At 48.9% G+C, this 16,699-nt stretch overlaps 1 protein-coding gene across 7 annotated transcripts in view; it reads right to left on the bottom strand.

Annotated features, from left to right (window-relative positions):
• The window catches only part of RNF123 (ring finger protein 123), a 138,996-nt gene that overhangs the window by 100,497 nt on the left and 21,800 nt on the right, over window positions 1-16,699 (bottom strand). For all 7 annotated transcript variants that reach the window (XM_030570618.1, XM_030570621.1, XM_030570622.1 and 4 more), the window contains 2 exons: window positions 16,064-16,189; window positions 15,203-15,317 (listed from right to left, as the gene is read on the bottom strand). In XM_030570618.1, coding sequence (XP_030426478.1) covers window positions 15,203-15,317; window positions 16,064-16,189 — 241 coding nt within the window. The remainder of the gene's footprint in view (window positions 1-15,202; window positions 15,318-16,063; window positions 16,190-16,699) is intronic.

The raw sequence follows: 16,699 nt of genomic DNA, 5'->3' as shown, positions 1-16,699 counted from the left end.
CCTGCAGTTCCATCATCAGACGCATGCACACACGCTGGAGGGAGGGGGCAGCACTCCCCGCCTCTGCAGAGAGGACAGCAGCACATTGGGCATCCATTCAGGGACATCACAAGGCATGCACATCCCCCCTGCCCCACAAGAAGGCTTTCAGCAGGGACGCCATTATAGAACTCAGCATCCAAAACGCCACAGTGCCTGAAACAGCCTTTGGGGGGTGAGTTCTAGCTCAGCCAGGCCCAACACCAGATGTCAAGCAAAACCTCTTCCATAAACCTGCATACCCAGAACAGCCTGACAGTGCACGTGGTTAGAAACAGAAATGCATGTTACTATATGCACTATATGAAACCCCCACTCCGTTCATTTTCTCCATATACCCCTTCCCCAAAAGTGCATTTTCCCTCCTCTCTCACCATCCATGCTCAGAGGAGATGAGAGAGAGGCCTGCAAGCCTGAGACTCCACTCCCAGCACTGGAAGGAAATTTCCAAGATACAGACAGCTGTTAGGGTGCCAGGAGAGCTCTAAGCCCACCAGGCAGTGCTGGCTCAGCAGCTGCATCTCCAAGTGCTGCCTGGTACAGCTGGGCGCCTGCCCCTCAGTTATGTTTGTTGCACCCTGTTGCACTCTGTCACTCAGCTGCTGGGGAAGGGACCAATTAGGAGGCAGTGGGTGGAATGCAGGCATGGAGATGTATGTGAGTTCATTATGTCTCAGATGCTAGAACAGGCGATCTCAGACTAGGGGTCATGACCCCTCAGGGGGTCGTGAGGTTATTACATGCAGGGTCGCAAGCAGTCAGCCTCATTCCCAAACCCCACTTTGCCTCCAGCATTTATAATGGTGTTAAATATAAAAAAGTGTTTTTACTTTATAGGGGGGGGGGTCACACTCATAGGCTTGCTGTGTGAAAGGGGTCACCAGTACAAAAGTTTGAGAACCACTGTTAGGACAAGAGAAGGCACAAGAATTTACAGGAATGGTGACTAGAGAGCACTAGCCTTTCCCACCACGCCATGGGACATGCTCAGCTCTTTGAGTGTGGATCCCACTCACAGTGTCCATGTACCCAGCACAGGAGCTCAGAATGTTTAGTGTCCAAGGGTGGTGGGGGAGAGGGTCAGACACACACCCTGCATGGCCTCTCACACTCACTCCTATGTCACTAAGGGCACAGCAACCCCCGTTACCACTTGGTTCGTTCGAACAATCTCAGGCAGGACGTGGGAACAAGCGTGTTGCTCCCTAGTAATCTTGTTACTGGTCATTAGACTGTGAATTCGTTCCTGGGTAGCAGCAGTTAGTTGGGTTGCAGATAGTGCGCTTCCTTCTTTTCCAGTTAGCCTGTCAACAGTAGGGTTAAAAAAGCCACGGCTTATGGAGAAGCAGGTGTCATTCATCTGACCACTGCCAGCAGCAGCGGTGAAGCGGTGGCATAATATTCCCAACCTTACTTGTGTGCTGCTGCTGGCGCCATGCAGCACTGCCTTCAGAGCTGGATATCAGGCCAAGAGTCGCCCCCGCCTCCCCACTCCCCCCCGGCCGCCCAGCTCTGACTGCAACAGAGAAGGATGGCAATACCACAAACTTCCCCCTCCCAATAGCCTTGCAACCTCCTTTTGGGTCAAGACCCCCAGTTTGAGAAATGCTGACAAAATGGCTTTCCACATGTATATTTCACCATTTTTAAATACATATTCATGGTTTGTTACAACACTGTGAAATTGAAGATTCAAATATCTGAAATCACGAAATTCAAGCTTTTTAAAATGCGATGACAGTGAAATTTACCAAAATGGACCACTAATTTGATAGGGCCCTACCTATAGTAGAGAGCAGCATATCTGTAGTCCATGCTCCTGCATCAGCCTGGCTGAACTGTATTAATGCACTTTCAGGTGTGGCCCCTAGCCACACTATCGCTCAGCTGCAATGCTTCTCTGTCTACCTCTCCCACAGAACCTGACTCAGCTTCCTGCCACAACACGCACTGGGAAATGGTGAAAGGCACTGCAGGGCCCTGGGGAATCATGGGAGAAGTCACACCCTAACAGCCCTCTGGGAAAAATCACTGAAGGAGCCGTGGTGCATGCCCTAACCGTCCAAGAGCTAACCTGCTGCCAAATGCCTGGCTGAACTAGGACAACAGAGGGGATGGATTAGACTGCCCCCAGGCTGGAGTGACATAGGATGACAGGATGGGGAACAGGAGAAGGGAGGGGAGATGGGCTAGGCTGCCATGCTTTGGAGTGAACTAGGGTAGCAGGGGATGGGGGCAGTGGTGAGCTGGAGCCGGTTCGCATCGGCTTGCAGGAACCATTTGTTACATTTAGAAGTCCTTTTAGAACTGGTTGTTCCAGGACAACCGGTTCTATAAGGGCTTTATTTAACAAAAACTCCTGCACTCCGCCGGGGCCCTAGCTCACTTCCCCTTCCTCTCCTGAATGCTCCGCCCCCTTTATCCTCCCCCTCCCCTGCTTCCCGCGAATTAGATGTTCGTGGAGAGCCTGAAACAAGCAGCGGGCACGTAAGCTGGGCCGCAGGGAGGGGAGGTGCGGCTGGCTTAGCGGCTCCCTCCAGCCTGGCACCCCCAGCCGAGCGCTCCCAGCGCCAGCCAAGTGCCCCTGGCCCAGGCCCTGTAGCTATTTCTGGCCCGGCTCCTGGTCCCGGCCGAGCAGCCCCAGCCCAGTCCAAGCACCTCCCCAACCCCATCCTGTCCCAGCCCCAGCCGAGCGCCCCCAGCTTCGGCCCCGAGGCTCCGTCCCAGCCACCACAGCTCCGGCTCCTGCAGCCTGGTGCAGCCCTGTGGCACCGGTGCTGCTCCCGGCACAGTGGCTCTAGGCAGCACGGTAAGGGGGCAGGGAGCAGGAAGGGGGTGTTGGAAGAGGGCAGGGGAGTTTGGGGGTCGTGGGGAGGTGGATAGAAGTGGGGCAGTCAGAGGGCAGGGAACAGGGGGATTGAATGGTGGCAAGGATCCTGGTGGCAAGGATCCTGGGAGGGGCAATCAGGAAGGAGCACGGGTTGGATGGGGTGGCGGGGGGCAGTCAGAGGCAGGGGTTCCAGGGGCAGTCAGAGGACAGGGAGAAGGGGTAGTTGGATGAGGCAGGTATCCCAGGGGGCAATCAGGAATGAGAGGAGGGGTTGGATGGGGCGGCAGGGGGTAGTCAGGGGACAGGGAAGGGGGTGGATGGGGCAGGGGTCCCGGGGGGGGCATCAAGGAACGTGGGGGGTTGGATGGGACAGCAGTCCGGGGACAGTGCAGCCACGACCCCCTCATGAGTTGAGGAGGGAACCTGTTAATGTTTTGGCAGCTCATCAATGGATGGGGGATAAGCTAAGCCACCACACATTGGGGCGAATAAGGATGGGGGGGATGGGCTAAGCTGCCATGTGCAGGGGTGCCTGCTAAACCCGGGATTGTGAGTTCAATCCTTGAGGGGGCCATTTACGGATTTGGGGATTGGTCCTGCTTTGAGCAGGTGGTTAGACTAGATGATCTTTTGAGGTCCCTTCCAACCCTAATAATCTATGATTCTATGAACTGGGACTTTAACACACACCAGCACATGCCCTGATTAAGCTGCATGTTTCACAGAGCAGTTTAGACAAGAGTTCAGAACATGATTAGTGCTCTTTTCCCTCTCCCCATGTGTAGGGCAGAACGGCCTTAGATACCGTAAGGCACAGTCACTACAGAAACCAATGGTACCCAAGATGCAGAGTGAGGAGAGCACGCACAAATCCAGAGATTCCAAGGCCAGAAGGGACCACTATGCTCATCTAGTCTGAGCTCCTGTGTAACCCAGGCCAGAGACCTGCCCAACAATAATTCCTAGAGCAGAGCTTTTAGAAAACCCTTTAGCCTAGATTGTAAAATTGTCAGTGATGGAGAATCCACCACAACCCTTCGTACATTGCTCCAATTAGTTACCCTCGCTGTTAAAGTTTACAGCTTATTTCCAGTCTGAATTTCTCTAGCTTCAGCTTCCAGCCATTGGTGCATGTTAGACCTTTTTCTGCAAGATTGAGGAATTCATTATCCACTATTTGCTTTCCAGTTGGTACTTACACACTGTAATCAAGTCTGAATGGACCAAGCTATGAATCTCTCACTATAAGGCAGGTTTTCCAATCCTTTAATCATCCTTGGGGCTCTTCTCTGATTCCTCTCCAATTTATCAACATCCTTCTTGAATTGTGGAAACCAGAACTGGACAAAGTATTCCCACAGCAGTCACACCAGTGCCAAATCCAGAGATAAAATAACCTCTCTGCTCCTACTGGAGATACCCCCATTGTATCATCCAATAATCACATTAGCCTGTCTAGTCACAGCTTCGTGCTGGGAACTCATGTTCAGCTGATTATCCACCATGACCCCCATATCTTTTACAATATCATTGCTTCCCTGAATAGTCCCGTCCTGTAAGCTTGACCTCCCCTGCTTTGCAGAGAGTGCAGCACTTGTATCCAGCACTAGTCACACCAGAGCACACCAAGAAACTCCTTGTTCTGACCTACACTCTTGGCTCCTAGCTGTATACATTTACACTTAGCTGTGTCAGAACAGAGTGTTTGCTTGCACCCAGTTTACCAAGCCACCCAGTTGGCTCTGTGTCACTGACTTGTTGTGACAAAGTGGGAATTGTCCATAACAGTGTATGGATGATGTGCCTGCCAGGGACTTACACCTGACTAGGGCTTGCTAGCTAGTGGGTGCAGAAGGGTTAAAATGAGCCTGGGGCGAAGCAGAACGCATGAAGTTGTTGGATTACCTGGCTGGGGTGGGATGAATTGGCCGTTAAAGACAGGATGAAAGTGACCCATCTCAATTGAGGGTCCAAAAGACAAATGGGAATGCCACTGGCCAGGCCATTCACACCTAGCAACCACCAACCAGAAGCGAGATTCCCCCAGCCACACCCACCTCTCTGTTGGGAAGCAGAGAGTTGGAAAACAAAGGGGAAAAGTGGCAGGTAGCTATGTTAAGAGCTGGCCTTTGTCCCTCCAAAGAGCTCTCACCTGGACTGACTTCAGTGTCTGAGGCTTTTTTCTGCAGCCATATTAGGAAAGCAGCAGCCATGAGCCAAGAAGCAGAAAGTCACATCCTCACACTCCATCTAAATTACATTAAAACAATGTAATATCAGGCTATTAAGAAGGCGATCCTGTCTTTATAGCACCCACCATCACCAGATAAAGAAACAGATCTTCAAATCCTTAAAGAAAACTGTGTTTGATAGTTGTTATTATGAAATCTGTACTTCTACTGTTCAGCCTTTATGGTCCCTACTTCTCTATTGTTTATCTGAATCATAGAATATCAGTGTTGAAAGGGACCTTGGGAGGTCATCTAGTCCATCCCCCTGCTCAAAGCAGGACCAATCCCCAGACAGATCTTTACCCCAGTTCCCTAAATATCCCCCTCAAGGATTGGAATCACAACCCTGGGTTTAGCAGGCCAATGCTCAAACCACTGACCTATCCCTCCCCTTTCTGTCTGGTTCTTTGATTTTTTCTGTCTATTGCATAATTAATTTTACAAGATTTAAATCAATTAAGGTGGTGGGGTTTGATTGGTTAAAGAATTATTTCACAGTATGTTAGGATTGGTCAAAGAATTCTCATAATAATTTTAGTAAAATGATTGGTTAAGGTACAGTTAAGCAGGACTCAAATTTCACAATATAAACTGGGGTCCAAAAGGAAGTTCTTTGGAACCAACTCCAGGATACAGCCCAAGATCAGAGCTGCCAGACCACAACATCCTGCCAGCAATATCATGCAGAAGCTGGAGTCCCCATATGACCTGATCCTGACTGGCCACCAGGGAAAAGTCATCTGCCTATTAGAGCGTTGCTTATTACACCCTGAGGCCCTAGAAATGGGGTATGGATGGGTGCCTCAATTAAGAGGGTTATGCCTTGAGCCCTAGGAACAGGATAAATGTGGGTGCCCTAGAGTGTGTGGGTGACATGACAAACAAAAGAGAAGGAAAATTAAAAAAAAGAGCCAACATACATTCTAAACGGGCAGCTTGACTGGGTAGAGCCCTGGCTTCAGCAGTATGGACTGTATGGCCCTTGGTTTTCCCCTCCACTAGCATCAGGACTGTCATATTCTGTAGGCCAGAATGACTACTAAAGCGTTACCTTGTTTTTTAAAAGGTTGTCTGATGTCACTGCAAATAACTACAGAGAACACTGCTCCCTTAGGGGTACCATACATACCTGGATTTGCTGCAGGGAGCCATGGAAAGAGTCAGGAATTGCTGCTGGGGGCAGACAGCTCAGGGCTGTGGAGGCCACAGGCCTGCCCTGTTGAACTCTGTGGACCCTTGAGTTTGGAACATTGAAGGGCCACAGACCAAACCCTGTCAATCTGACACACCTGTCCTCTTCATTATTTTCTACTCCCCCAATCTGCCTGCACTTCCTATCCCAACAGGTTCTAACTGAGCAAGTTTCTAAACTAGGCAAGGTAAGGAAGATTTGTGGTGTGCTTCCTATCATGACCGGGGCTAGATCCAAGTCCTGCCCTCTGTGGGAAAGCAGAAGGCCAAGGCCACTGGGGGATAAAGCAAGTGTTTCCAGCCTGGGTAATGATGAGGCAGCCTCATAAGAGTCACTGCTAGAGAAACAGTCTCTAGCTACCCTCAGCAACGGTTATTTTCATCTCCCTCTCTTGCCTGATGCTGGATGCTGGGGATGAGAATACAGATTCTCTAAGATGTGCCCACACTGTTGCCATGAGAGGCATGTCAAAAATTGGACGAGTAGAGTTGGATCATGGGATCGAGGGAGAGTTAAATATGCAAAACAGTTTCACATACACCTCTACCCTGTTATAACGCCACCCGATATAACACAAATTCAGATATAACGCGGTAAAGCAGCACTCCGGGGGCGGGGGAGGAGGCTGTGCACTCCAGCGGATCAAATCAAGTTCGATATAACACGGTTTCCCTATATCATGGTAAGATTTTTTTTGTCTCTCAAGGACAGCATTATATCGAGGTAGAGGTGTAGTTGCAAAAATAAATAAATTCTGTGGTTATGACTATACACGCTATAAATTCTAGTCTCCCTCAGTGGATAGCATCGATGAGAACTATCACTGCTGAAAGCTGTGATACAAGAAATATTTTGTTGGTGAGAGACAAGCTTTAGAGCTTCAAAGAATTTCTTTAAGTCTAACCAAAGTATCACAACTGAATACAAGCTAGAACAGATTGTTAAAGCATAAGCGATTAACACAATGCAAGAAACTACTTAAAATGAACAGGGCAATTAATATCCTTGCAGTCACGAGACAAAGGAGGATTACAAGGTTACAAACTTTTGTAATGAGACAAAGCCAGGCTCTCTGGTGAGCCCATGATTTTTAGGCCATGTCTATGCTACACAAGTTACATTGGTATAAAGCCACGGCAATTAGTGTACACTTTGTGCACGTGCATACTTGGTTCCTTGTGTCAGCGCTGAGCATACTCAGCGGGAGTGTTGTGTCAAGGCACAATGTGATGCACTATGGGCAGGTATCCCAGTGTGCAATCCACCACTGTTTAGCAGAGTCTTTTGGGAAGTTTTGGCAATGCATACTGGGGCAGGAAAGAGTCGTGCAGGGATGACTGCGAACAAGGGGTTAACTTCACAGCTTGCAGCTGTCTCCACCACATAATGTCATCTATATCCCATAATTTTTGCATTTGTTTTAAAAATCCTATGAACCTATTCAGCCCTCCTCGCAGTCCGGTATCTGACAGCAGTATGGAGCCTGCCCAGCTCTGCACTATTATCACAAGGATTGCAAGTACAGGATAAACTATCCTCTGGCATTTCCAGAGCCACAAGAACCACCAAATCAGTGGAGAACACGCTGATTGCTTGGAAGATGGATTGCCAATTCAAGGTGGTACATAGAGTTCAGAGAGGAGCTACAGATGATGGAGTGCTGTTTCTGGGCCCAAGGAATGAGCACTGACTGATGGGATCACATCATCATGCAGACTTGGGATGACAAGGAGTGGCTGGAGAGCACTGAAAGGTGCTACCTGGCCCTGCTGTTTGGGTGCCTGTTAGGAATTGTATGCTGCTTCGTGCACATCTTATTAATTTTGCAGCATTTGCTGTACATTTGATTATTACAGTTTTTGTCACTGATCTGACAATCTGTGTCCCACTGTACAGTAATAAGTGGATGCTTCGAAATGCTAGGCAGGCTGTAAGCATATCTTGTGAACTTATGAAGAGGAATTTCCAGACTGATTTTATTCAGTCACAAACCCAGTGAAAAGAAATCTGTGCCATTTAAAAGCAAATACACTAAAACTTAATAAATTAATGGAACAAAACTAAAGAGAGAAAGAACATTCATGTCCATTTTACCTACACCTACAGCAACCATGGCTATCACAGGTCAGTGCACATGAAGCCGAGGTTGTCCTTAATGTCCCTCAGGGTGGAGTCGTAGGGTAGGGATGCAGCCCCTGATGTCATATGGAACATTGGGGGGGAAGTCAGGAGGTGTTGCAGTGGAGTTCTCCATTGACCGCAAAGGGAGACGAGCCCCGGATTGTTGAACCTGTAGGTCTACAAAAGTCTGCAGCACCTATATTTGCTGCAAAAGAAGCCCACTGCTTCCTGGTGCATCTCCCTCTCCTTTTCCTGGTGGGACTCCTGGGGCCTTCCCTTTCTTCTCCAGGCTGTCTGCACTGTTCACACTCCAGGCCCTGTGCTCACACACTGATGCAGCACTGGCTTGCAGGATCTCATGGAATGTGCCATTCCGGATCCTCCTTTCCCCTCACCTGGCTCAGGTGTCCTGCAGGCATGGAGTGGGAACCCCACAAGGCCACAACGGCAGCAGAGGCAGAAAACACACCCAAGTACCACTGTTGATATAGTCCCAATGGAAAATGAACGTTAAGATTCAGAACTCCCTTCTCTTGCTCCCCTAAAGCTTTAAAACAAGACATGTCTGTGCTTATTGACACTTCTGCTTTGGAGTGCTTGTGCATGACCATCCACTCAGCACCAGCCATAGTGAGTACGGCTTGCAAGGGGTGAGCAAAATGCAGAGGGAACTGCTTGGCTCCATGAAACCAAATACGGGGCAATGGCATTCAATACTGGCAGTTTTCCAGACACAATAGTGATTTTAGCGGATCTCTCACTCCTGAAGCTAACAAAAGGCACAAAGCACAACTCCTGTTGGCATCATGAAGCCACCCAGACCCGGATACAATCATAGAAGATTAGGGTTGGAAAAGACCTCAGGAGGTCATCTAGTCCAGCCCTCTACTCAAAGCAGGACCAACCAAACGAAAACATCCCAGCCAGAGCTTTGTCAAGCCAGACCTTAAAAACCTCTAAGGAAGGAGATTCCACCACCTCCCTAGGTAACCCATTCCAGTGCTTCACCACCCTTCTAGGGAAATAATTTTTCCTAATAACCAACTTAGACCTCCCACACTGCAACTTGAGACCATTGTTCCTTGTTCTGTCATCTGCCAACATTGAGAACAGCCGAGTTTGGAACCCCATTTCAGGTAGCTGAAGGCTGCTATCAAATCCCCCCTCAGTCTTCTCTCCTGCAGACTAAATAAGCCCAGTTCCCTCAGTCTCTCCTCATAAGTCATGTGCCCCAGCCCCCTAATCATTTTCACTGCCCTCCGCTGGGATCTCTCCAATTTGTCCACATCCTTTCTTTAGTAGGGAGCCCAAACTGGACACAATACTCCAAATGTGGCCTACACAAGTGCTGAATAGAGGGGAATAATCATTTCCCTCGATCGCTGCCAATGCTCCTACTAAATGAAGCCCAATATGCAATTCACCCTTCCTTGGCAACAAGGGCACCACTGTTGACTCACATCCAGCTTCTGGCCACTGTAATCCCCAGATCATTTTCTGCAGAATTGCTGCTTAGCAGTCGTCCCAGCGGTAGCTGTGCTGGGATTCTTTTGTCCTAAGTGCAGGACTCTGCTCTTGTCCTTGTTGAACCTCATCCGATCTCTTTTGGCCCAATTCTTCAATTTGTCTAGGTCACTCTGGACCGTATCCTTCCCCTCGAGCAATCTACCTCTCCCCTAGCTTAGTGTCATCCACAAACTTGCTGAGGGTGTAATCCAGTGGTTCTCAAACTTTTGTACCCGTGACCCCTTACATATAGCAAGCCCCTGACTGCAACCCACCTTATAAATGAAAAACACTTTAAAATTTATTTAACACCATTATAAATGCTGGAGGCAAAGCGGGGTTTGGGATGGAGGCTGACAACTCGCAATCCCCATATAACCACCTCACAACCCCCTGAGAGGTCCCAGCCCCCAGTTAGAGAATCCCTGGTGTAATCCATCCCATCATCCAGATCATTTCATGAAGATGCTGAACAAAACCAGCTCCAGGATAGACCCCTGGGGCACTCCGCTTGATACCGGCTGCCAACTAGACATCGAGCCGTTGATCACTACCAGTTGAGCCTAATGATCTAGCCAACTTTCTATCCACCTTATAGTCCATTCAGCCAATCTTTAACTTGCTTGCAAGAATACTGTGGGAGACTATCAAAAGCTTTGCTGAAGTCAAGGAATATCACGTCCCCTGCTTTCCCCATATCCACAGAGCCAGTTATCTCACCACTGAAGGCAATCAGGTTGGTCAGGCATGACTTGCCCTTGGTGAAACCATGCTGACTGTTCCTGATCACCGTCCTCTCCTCCAAGTGCTTCAAAATGGATTCCTTGAGGACCTGCTCCATGATTTTTCCAGAGACTGAGGTGAAGCTGACCAATCTGTAGTTCCCCATATTCTCCTTCTTCTCTTTTTTAAAGATGGGCATTACATTAGCCTTTTTCCAACCGTCCAGGACCTCCCTCTATCACCACATTTTCAAATATAATGGCCAATGGCTCTACAATCACATCAACCAAGTCCCTCAGCATCCTCGGATGCATTCGGTCTGGTCCCATGGACTTGTGCATGTCCAGCTTTTCTAAATAGTCCTTAACCTGTTCTCTCACCACTGAGGGCTGCTTGCCTCCCTCCATACTGTGCTGCCCAGTGCAGTAGTCTGGGAGCTGACCTGTTCTGTGAAGACTGAGGCAAATAAAGCATTCAGACTTCAGCTTTTTCCACATCATCTATCACTAGGTTGCCTCCTCCATTCGTAATGGTCCCACACTTTCCCTGACCACCTTCTTGCTAACATACCTGTAGAAACCCTTATTATCCTTCACATCCCTTACTAGCTGCAACTCCAATTGTGCTTTGGCCTTCCTGATTACACCCCTGCATGCTCGAGCAATATTTTTATACTCCTCCTTAGTCATCTACCCAAGTTTTCATTTCTTGTAAGATAGCTTTTTGTGTTTAAGCTCACCGAAGATTTCTCCATTAAGCCAAGCTGGTCGTCTGACATATTTGCTATTCTTTCTGCACATTGGAATGGTTTGTTCCTGCACCCTCAATAAGGCTACTTTAAAATAAAGCCAGCTCCCCTGAATTCCTTTCCACCTCATATTAGCCTCCCTGGGGATCCTGTCCATCAGTTCCCTGAGGGAGTCAGTCTGCTTTTCTGAAGTCTAGAGTCCGTATTCTGCTGCTCTCCTTTCTTCCTTTTGTCAGGATCCTGAACTCGACCATCTCATGGGCACTGCTGCCCAGGTTGCCACCCACTTCTACTTCTACAAATTTCTCCTTGTTTGTGAGCAGCAGGTCAAGAGGCGTATGGCCCCTAGTTTGTTCCTCTAGAACTTGCATCAGGAAGTTGTCCCAAACACTCTCCAAAAACTCTATGGATTGTCTGTGCACTGCTGTATTGCTCTCTTAGCAGATGTTAAGGTGACAGAAGTCCCCCATGAGAACCAGGGCCTGTGATTTGGAAACTTCTGTTAGTTTTCCAAAGAAAGCACTGTCTACCTCATCCTCCTGATCTGGTGGCCTATAGCAGACTCCACCATGACATCACCCTTGTTGCTCTTGCCTCTAAACTTAACCCAAAGACTCTCAACAGGCTTTTCTGCAGTTTCATACTGGAGCTCTGAGTAATCATATTGCTCTCTTACATACAGTGCAACTCCTCTACCTTTTCTCCCGGGCCTGTCCTTCCTGAACAGATTATATCCATCCATGACAGTGCTCCACTCATGTGGGTTACCCCACCAAGTCTCTGTTATTCCAGTCACGTCATAGTTCCTTGACTGTGCCAAGACTTCTAGTTCTTCCTGCTTGTTTCCCAGGCTTCTTGTGTTCATGTACAGGAACCTAACTGAACTAGCCAACTGCCCTACTTTCTCAGTATCAATCAGGAGGCCTCCCCTGTTGCACCCTCCTCGTTTTCCTCCTGGTATCCCACTTCCCCAAGAGCTTAGGTCTCCATCCCCCGGCAAATCTAGTTTAAAGCTCTCCTCACCAGGTTAGCAAGCCTGCCTGCGAAGATGCTCTTCTCTCTCTTCATTAGATGGATGCCATCTCTTCCTAGCAATCCTTCTTCCTGGAACATTCCATGGTCAGAGAATCCAAAGCCTTCTCTCCGACACCATCTGTTTAACCAGGCATTTACTTCCACAATTTGATGATCCATACCTGGGCCTTTTCCTTCAATAGCAAGGATGGACAAGAAACGACTTGCATCTCAGACTCCTTTATCCTTCTTCCCAGAGCCATGTAGTTTGCAGTGATCTACTCAAGATCATACTTGGCAGTATCATTGGTGCCCACATGGAGAAGTAGGAAGGAGTAGTGGTCAGAGGGCTTGATCAAGTCTTGGGAGACACTCCAACACATCCTGAATTCTAGCTCCAGGCAAGTAACACACTTGAAGTTCCCTGGTCTGGACTGCAGATGGATGACTCCATCCCCCTTAGGAGGGAGTCCCTGACCACCACCACCACCACCACCACCCATCTCCTGCTCTTGGGAGTGGTGGTATGCTGCTTGCCTATGCACTGCAATGGTGCCTGCTGAAGTTATTGCTGAATGAAGTGAGAAGTGTCCTACCGAGGAGGAAGTAATAAGGCCGTCATCCCTAGAAACCTTTGGGAGAGAACTGCAGAGAACCTCCATGGAAGTTTCACCAAGATCTCTCAGGAAGATTCAAGGAACATCCCTGTGTGCATAAACTGCTTGGCATGCGCCCCCCCCCATCCCACTTAACTCTACAGGGCACTGAAATGCAGATGATAATACTACCTCTTTGTTCCACTGCTACCTCTTCTTGTACAAGTAAATTAATGAAAAGTTGATAGTTGTCTCCTGTTAAGATGGGAGCACCATCAGTATAGCATTGTAATGGAAAATACAATTATACACTTACCTGAGGTTCCTTCCCCTACATTGGGCTCGCCTAGGCTCGAAAGCTGGGACTGCAGTGGAATCTCAAACAGGTCCTGGCTCGTGACATAGCTGGACCCCCCAGTTGCACATTCCCTATGCTCTTCTTCCTCAACCTCCTCACTGTTCATGCCAGGGGCCTATGGGTCAGGCTCCCTGGAGGTATCCCTGATCGTCTGTGGGTTGGTGATGGGGTCTCCGTAGAGTATGGCATGTGTCTCTTTGTAAAAGCGGCAGGTCTGCAGCTTGGCAATGGATTGACTGTTGGCCTCCCTGGCTTTCTGATACACCTGTTGGATTCTTACACTTTCCCACAGCATGGTGCTGGTCCCTGTTGTACCCCTTCTCCTGCATCCCCTATACAATCTGCTCATGGATGTCCAGATTCCTACTACTGGTCCGTAGCTGTGCCTGCAGAGCCTCTTCTCCCCACAGGCCCAGGAATGCAATAGCTCCTGTCCACTCCAAGCAAGAGTATCTTGAGCACATAGCTGGTACGGTGAGCTGGGCAGTTGCACACAATAAAGAGCTGCTTGAGGTGTTCGTCAAGCCAAATCAAGAAAAGACATTTCAAAAATTCACAGGGCTTTAAAGAGGTAGTGGGGGGCCTTTCGGTCTCTGTGACCCCTGGGCAGTGGAGTTCACAATTGTGACCAGAGCGGTCAGTGTCGGGCATTGTGAGACAGCTGCTGGAGGGCTGTTAGGGTAGACATAAGATAACGCAGTATCTACAATTCATGCTGCAGCCACCTCCATACAATTGATCATGACTCAGTGCCCCCTAGGAAAGTGGTGAATCTGTGTTGCTGTAACAGGGTGCTTACATCAGTAGGACACACGCTTAAGTGTAGACACATGCACAACTAAGTCAACACAAGGCAGCTTAGAAGACCCAACTTTGCATGTAGACCAAGACTGAGTCCAGCAGAGTTATGAATTTATGTTCCCAAGCTCATTTTTTGAAGGTGTTATCAGGTTTCCTTTGACATGCATCCGATGAAGTGGGTATTCACCCCAAAAGCTCATGCTCCAATACGTCTGTTAGTCTATAAGGTGCCACAGGAATCTTTGCTCCTTTAAGGATGAGGACTGAGAGGTCAGACATGGAGAGATCGCTTTGGGAAAGGCATTCCCCACAAGTCCGAGGGTGTTTTGGACTTTTATCATTTTTCTGTGCAAGTTTGCCCACATTGGTGTTATGGGGGCATTTGATGCATGGGATGAAGTATACCACAGGTTGTGATAGACATATGTAGGACCCATGGATCCTAAAAAGTGTAATGGGGGTACTGATCATCTTAACGGTGGAGCTATGTCTGTAGGTTTTGCATCCTTTGTTCTGCCAGAGTCTGGTGCCTTTGAGTTTGAGAGTCCTGGTCTGTGGGGAGCTTGCTTCTGATACTGCAGAGGTATTAACTGACCACTTTGTTTAAAGTGGTTTCTTGCAATGTGTGTTAACCCCTTACATTTAATCTGTTCCACCTTGTATTTAGCTGCAACTCTGAGGACCTTTCCCAGACCTGAAGAACTCCTCTGTGCAGTTCGAAAACTTCTCTCTTACTGGACCAGCTTCTGTTGGTGGAAGAGACATGACCTCACTCACCTTGTCTCTTTAATGTCCTGGGACCAACATGGCTACATCACCATTGCAAACAAAAAATATTTTAACAAGCTAGAGATGACCTATTGCAACCATTGAGTGATAGGCATTTAGGAGTCACCAAGTCACTTGAGCCCCCACAAGCACATCCCCTGAAGGTAGGGAGTATCCTCAGAGTTTTAACAGCTTTTAAAGCGGCAGGCAGAGGGAAGGCAGCAGCACAAATTTCCTAGAATCTTAGCCTCACTAACCTGATGATGCCAACTTACCAACACGTCTATCCCAATGTGAATAACATTCTTCAGATAGCCCAACAGCTTGTGAGCTTTCACCAGGTCCACACTGGGCGGGCTCTGCAGAGGGCGATATCCCTCAACTGGATAAGTGCAGGAGTGTTAAGAAAAGTCTACTAGCCAGAACACAACAGAAGCCCTGACCCACTGGCTCTGCAAGGAGACTGCCATGCATGTGCTGTATTATACAGTCCATATAGTCTCTGGTTAGGCTTGAGGACACCCCATGCTTGCAAGTCTACGTGCCAAGCAGGTAACAGACATTCCGAGAGGCCATAAGGAAGTACAAGTACTTCAGACTAGGCTCACTGAAGTACTGCTAGGACCCTTCTGCATCTCAGTGACTGAGATCACCGCTGGGATCCTCAGGCCCAAGAGCCACACAGCTATGGGCTGCCATTCTCAACCCTCCCACCAACACGTGAGGCACTTTTACCAGGCCAGGAGATACATTAGAGGGCCCTCAGCCCGGAGTGGAGGATGGGAAGGGCCTGTAGCAAAGGGGGCCCACACTCCTGGCCCCTTTGGGGCTTCTACACTTTGAGTAAGATACACTGAAGGGGTCTTGGCACTCAAGACCAGTCAGCCTACAGCTGAGGCAGCATTACAGCCACTTCACTTCAGAGCAAAGTGGAACACCCCCAGTACAGGAGAAGGCCCTTCATATTGCCACCCCTGCTTAACTTCCAGCCCTAGGGGCAGCAAATAGCGCATCTTCACAGGACAAGCGAGGGCAGGCTCATGGATTGCGGAGTTTGGCGTGTGCACTCAGCACCCCTGAGCCAACATGGTCTAGGTGCTGGCTGTTCTTCCCTCAGGCTTACAATGAAAGGATATCGGAGTGGGCGGCTGCCGAAGTTAAAAGCGACTGATTCTTTGAAGGAGAGGCTGATAGCGGGGAAGTAGGCCATGCCAGCTCCCCTGGTGATGTTATCGAAAGCTGTTCCCAGAGACACACCATTCCTGAAAGAAGAGAGAGCCCCCATGGGGTTTAAGTAGCCTGGAGGAGGTTAGTGGTTCATCCAACTCAGAAACCATGTTTGGAGGAGGAGGCAATAGACCTTATTTACTGTGATCACACAACAAGGGGGAAGATGTGCACTGGCAGATATGGAAATCACCGCCAAGCACCAGGGGCCCACGAATCCATACCAGACGTGCGCTCCAGAATCTCATTCAGAAAATGTGTCTCTAGCCCTTTTTGCGGAAGTAACCCTGAAAACATGAACGGAATGTGTAGCAATAATGGTATCCAATACATCACAGATAACAGTCAGTGGGTGTGATTTGCCCTGTACATCTATGTCAGGGCCCCTCAGATCTCCAACTCCTCAGCCACAACATTCAACTTCAGCTGTAGAATTCATCCTGTGCTGTATCAGGCTGTTTCCTGTCCCCTTGCCTGGCTAGGACCTGCCTGCAGCTGCCTCTTGGTCCCCAGTGTATGTTCCCTGCACAGATCTATGGTGCCAG

Source organism: Gopherus evgoodei, chromosome 7 (genome assembly GCF_007399415.2).
Source record: "Gopherus evgoodei ecotype Sinaloan lineage chromosome 7, rGopEvg1_v1.p, whole genome shotgun sequence".
Taxonomy (NCBI): domain Eukaryota; kingdom Metazoa; phylum Chordata; order Testudines; family Testudinidae; genus Gopherus; species Gopherus evgoodei.
Note: the sequence above shows the minus strand (reverse complement) of the source record. Positions and strands in the feature narration are given on the sequence as shown.